This window comes from Octopus bimaculoides, chromosome 3 (genome assembly GCF_001194135.2).
Source record: "Octopus bimaculoides isolate UCB-OBI-ISO-001 chromosome 3, ASM119413v2, whole genome shotgun sequence".
Lineage (NCBI taxonomy): Eukaryota > Metazoa > Mollusca > Cephalopoda > Octopoda > Octopodidae > Octopus > Octopus bimaculoides.
Genome location: NC_068983.1, coordinates 125,830,649 through 125,836,395, shown reverse-complemented (window position 1 = coordinate 125,836,395; position 5,747 = coordinate 125,830,649). Strand labels below are relative to the sequence as shown.

The 5,747-nt window shown below is 33.8% G+C and overlaps 1 protein-coding gene across 2 annotated transcripts in view; it reads right to left on the bottom strand.

Moving 5' to 3' along the window:
* Positions 1–33: 33 nt before the first annotated feature.
* The window catches only part of LOC106875338 (FMRFamide receptor-like), a 558,102-nt gene continuing 552,388 nt past the window's right edge, over positions 34–5,747 (bottom strand). For both annotated transcript variants that reach the window (XM_052966544.1, XM_052966543.1), the window contains one exon: positions 34–1,727. In XM_052966544.1, the coding sequence (XP_052822504.1) occupies positions 379–1,497 (1,119 nt within the window). In that variant the 5' untranslated portion in view covers positions 1,498–1,727 and the 3' untranslated portion in view covers positions 34–378. The remainder of the gene's footprint in view (positions 1,728–5,747) is intronic.

Below are 5,747 nucleotides of genomic sequence, written 5' to 3'. Positions count from 1 at the left end.
ATATATATCAATGTAATATAAGTGATGTTTATATATCATATATGTGCGTTTATGCATATATTTATGTCGATTTTGTCTATGGAACCAATCCTGAAGTACCATGTGCCTTTATTCGAAGTCGTCTTTCTGAAAAAAAATGTGTTCTAATAACGTTTTTAAACCCAAGTGGTACAAATAGTTTTATCCATACTTAACTTAGCTTCAGTAAACATTTTTTTTCTCTTAAATGTGAGTTAAAATGATGAAATTAAAATGGGAGTTAAATGTACAGTGTTTTAGGAATTGTGTCACCAAGATATTTATACACATTTACACATTTTTGATATTTCCGTACACATTGTCAAAAATCTTTATGCTCACAACCAGTCAGATATGTTTTCAAACGTGTGTCGTAGCTGTTTTTTGAATTGTTAGCTTTGTTGCTATAGACAGGTTATTTTTTTGATCTGATAACCGCCTATATTCACTTTCATCAGGTTCCATTGTAATACGTCGACCACCTAAACGATGACAAAATATCGTTCGGAAATGCTCACGAAACACTTTGTTAAACAAACAGTAGAGTACAAAATTTAATGCAGCATTCACAGCTAAAAGTGTATCTGTGAATTCTCGAATACCTTTGACGAGTAGATTTTCGTCATAATAACCTAAGCCGAAGCATGCTGACATGATAGCGTCCGGTGTGATACAAACTACAAAAACAACAATAACCATAATTAACATGAACGTGATTCTGTTTCTTGCTGAAAATCTTCGATTGGCTCGCGTTTTTCGAAGAGCGTTAATTATATAAGTATTAAGTATGATTAGCACCAAAAAGGGAATTACAGATCTTAGTAAATTTTGTATCCAATTGTAAGCTGTCTCGAAATTCTCGTTCATCCATAATTCAGTTACGTGTATGTCATAAACCGTTTTGTTTTGATTATAATCAAAGCAGGATACAGTTTTATATCTTATAGCTGACGGTATGGCAAGAATAGTCATGCATGTGTAAATAACAGCACTGACAATAATTGCGATCCTTCGGGTACATAAGGTTTTAGCTTGTGCCGCATGACATACCATTAGATATCTTTCAGCTGCAACTGATACGATCAGCCATGACGAAACACAGGCTGCAAGGTTGAATATAAAATGAGCGTACGGATAAATATAGCCAAATGCTGTTTTGCCTATTGTCGGATAGGATCGTGAAATAAGAAGAACTATAAAGTACATTAAATCATTCATCAATTTAATCATGTCTGAAATTGCCAACGCACTTAGGAATGCATTTGTCGAGGTTCGCATCGTCTTTTGTGTCAATACAATTATTGTTAGTGCATTGCCAATTATTCCTGGAATGCAAAATATAGGATAAAGTATAAGACCAGTAATAAATTGCGATTGCGTATAAAATTCACTGTATTCTCTCTCTTCGGCTTCCTCTGTTGCAGTAGCATTCTGCATTGCGATTTGTGTACAGTTTGGTAGAATGCGATTACTTGCCATTTTTAATATTTCATGTATATATATCTATGATTTCTGTATGTACACATATATACATATACACACATATATAGTCATATATATGTGTGTATATGTGCATATGGTGGTATATATATATGCATATGTGTGTGTGTGTCTGTGTGTGTGAGTGTGTGTGTTTCTGTGTGTGTTTGTATATTAACTTAATATTTTGGTGTTCTTATATAGCTGGATTACAATAGGTCCTGTGATTCCTGAAAAAGAAAAAAAAAGTATTGGTCGGTCATATTTCACATAAAATCATAAACTGTAGATAATACAAAAAGAAAAATGTAAGATGCTGAGAACACAGATCAATTTGTAAAAATTGCAAGCGATAGAAAAACGAAAGCAACACACAAACACACACATCCACGCAAGTACATGTGTGTGTGTGTGTGTGTGTGTGTGTGTGTGTGTATGTAAGTGTTAAATTAAGAATTAAAAGCAGCACTAGTAATGTTAATATTATCGATCGCACATATATAATATATGTATTTTGTTAATTCACCCAATTTTCGGCGGGATAACGGTAAGGGAAACTCTATAATAGTGTTGGGTGTTAAAAGGCTTGAAAGTCATAGACCAAGCGAAACAACTCGACTTTCATCGAAACAAGGGCGCTGGGTACTGATATTTCACTGGGTCTTATCAATATCATATACTTGGATTGAACAGAAGACACACTGATAGTTTAGTTTATGAATACTTAGGAAGAGTTCAAATTCTATTTCGGGATGCGCTATGGCAATGCACATGAGTAAGTAAATTAAATTATAGAATAGAGTAGCGCTAGTAATGTTGATATCATTAATCGCACATGCACAGTGTTTTGTCTAATCACCGGTTTTTCTGCGGGATATCGCTAAGGGAAACATTCTAATAGCGGTGGGTGTTCAAATACCTGCAAATCATAGAACAGGCAAGACCACTCGCCTCGGATTGAACCAAAATTTTGACATTATATCTTTATATGCATAGACCGGGTATTTACTTCGTCTAAGGTTCGATCCAAGTACGTGGTCTTCATAAGCCTCAATACTGGCGAAATATTACGAGTTTCCTTAATCACCCTCCCGTGCAAATTCGTGCGAATTAGCAAAGCACAGAGATTATGTATTTGCGGTCGTTGCCGTTTACATTACTAGTGTCGCTTTTTAACTTGTAATATCACATATCTATCTATCTATCTATCTATCTATCTATATCTATATCTATCTATCTATATATATATATATATATATATATATATATATATATGAGAGAGAGAGAGAGTTTCTCTGTTTGAGGGGGTTGTAGGTGGGTACGGGTGTGTCTGTGTCTATCGGGTCACACAATTTTGAGGTCAGTTTCGGGCAACATTTTGATTTGCTTCTATCGATTAATTTTCGCCGATGTTTCACGGATGCGTAGATTTCTACTCAGACAAACATTTATGAAAATGTGCATATAAATATTGTATTGAAATAAGCTACAACCAAATAAATTACATTAAAAGACTTACATTTTTCTATATGTAATGAAGAAATAGAGTCACCCTCTCAAAAGCACACGCACACATACATCCAAAAAAGATGTATGTACATGTATTTATGCACGTGTATATTAAAGATATTGTGTGTAAGAGACAGAGAGAAACAGAAAGGGACAGCGAGTGAGTGCTACTTACACATATATGCAAAACATTTTTGGCATCTGTTGTTATTTTATAAATGACCTTCTGTATACATAAAGCTACATCCTTTAATTTGCTGCTTTTCTTTACATAATATGAGAAGACACATTGCCGAACTGTTATTCTAACGTGTAATATCTATTTATCAACCGAAGAGACATATCTGCATCGTCGGATGCTCCTAAACCAGTTGTTAAGTATCTTACCCATGATAGTTCGATGTTAGATAGGTCGAAACAATTGTAGTGATCAATAAAAATTCTCCTATCTTCCACCTTCCGTCTCTCATAACCAAATTTGTGTGTGTATGCGTTTAGATAGATAGATAGAGAGAGAGAGAGAGAGATGGATGGATGAATGGATGGATGGATGGATGGATGTATAGATAGATAGATAGATAGATAGATAGACAGACATACTGACAGACAGACAGCCAAATAGATAGACAGACAGACAGACAAATAGATAGATAGATAGATAGATAGATAGATAGATAGATAGATAGATAGATAGATAGGTATGTATGTAGGGAGGTAGGTAGGTAGGTAGATAGGTAGGTAGGTAGGTAGGTTGCTAGGTAGGTAGACAGTGAGACAGATACACAAGCGGGCAGATTGGGAGGTAGTCGGTGGTGAAGGTAGCAGTAGTTAGTACTATAATGAAGGGGTGTTGGAGGGAGAGTACTGAGGTAATTTAATGTAATATTTTCGAAGATGTTTTGCTTTTTACATAAATATTAAAATTGCCATGAAAAATATTCTCGAAGGAGTCGTTATTGAGTGCGCCACTTATAAATGTTTCAAAGAAAAGTGATACCTCAGTTTCACAAATTTCCTCTTCGTTTTTGATAAATACAGTGATTGATGTCATTTTTTTCTATTTTTTACTTGCTTTATTTAATAAGTAAAATTGCAAAAGAATCCCGTGGAATATTTACATTATCAATATTTGGGACGATGTTTTAGAATCCAAATACGAATACCATTGAAATATAGTATCATACAGAAGTTATTAAGATACAATATATAACAGAATTGAGGTTGGATATAAATATCAACAATATTAATAACTGAAAGTTGAGAAGTGATATATCAGATTCTCGATAGTCATAAAGTTTTTACGAGTGATTACACACTATATTGCTATGAGGAAAGCTTATCGAATCAGGCTTAAGAAACATGCCAATTAAGTAATTGCTAAAGATAAACCCATCATAGCCTTCTAAACTTAAAAAGCACAGAGCTATATTATAAGGCTATAAGTAGATGAAATATATTTGCGTCAGCAAAGAAAAGACGTGGAATGTAACACTGAACAGAAAACATGTATTTCGCAATATTATAGTATTGATATGAATGTATAAATATTATGATTTAGGATCTGTAAATCAGTAAATGCATAAGGAGCAATTTTTCTTTCAGTGATACTAAATAGATGAATTTACATTATTTATTCTTGTGTAAAGCGAGGCTGTCTATTTTATATATACGTACGTGTATGTGTGTTTGTGTGTGTGTGTGTATCTGTGTGTATATGTATATGCGCGCGTGTGTGTGTGTGTGTGTGTGGGTGTTTATGTTAAGAATTGTAATGGACAAAATACGTGTCTGAGTATATGGCGGTTCAATCTGCATGAATATATCTTGCCTTTTCCAGAAGCGGAAGTATAGAAGATAACACCACTTTTTATCCTGATTATACAGTGGAAGTTAGGAAACATCGATAAAGAGGAAATTTAGAATTTTAGTTTTCCAAAAGTACAGCCAGAATCTTATACAGCAATACAAACAAAAAACACCAGAAGGATTTAAACTGGAAAAGATGGTAGTTTTAATATCCAAAACGCTGTGCTATATAAACTCATTATTATAACATCACAAACTCTGCAAATATTTCTGTAGTGATCTTAGATTCATGTAAGTATGCACAGAAAGTATGTACAATGTCTATAGAATAATAATAAAAATGTGTACAACGTCTATAGAATAATAATAAAAATGTGTACAATGTCTATAGAATAATAATAAAACTCTGCAAATATTTCTGTAGTGATCATAGTTTCATGTAAGTATGTTCAGAAAGTATGTACAATGTCTATAGAATAATAGTTACGAAAATTCTAGGTTAAATGTTAGCCTATTTTCAGTACCATTTTCCCAGCATTTCATTTTTTTTTTTTTTTCCACTATTGTCATTCACATTAGTTTAGTCGTTTTCATTACCCATATGAATATCTTTGAACGCTTCAATGACATGTAGGAAACATTTCTTTTATTATTGTCAACAACAGGTTTGGATTTCATTGGGCTTCAGTCTTCATGAACTATGAAATTCTGAGATGAGAGGATTTCCCAGGGATTTCATTAGCTTAGACGTGGATTGGACCCATACTTACCGAACATACTCTCTTTACGTGTTTCAGTCATTTGACTGTGGCCATGCTGGAGCACCGCCTTTAGTCGAGCAAATCGTCCCCAGGACTTATTTATTGTAAGCCTAGTAGTTATTGTATCGCTCTATTTTACCGAACCGCTAAGTTACGAGGACGTAAACACACCAG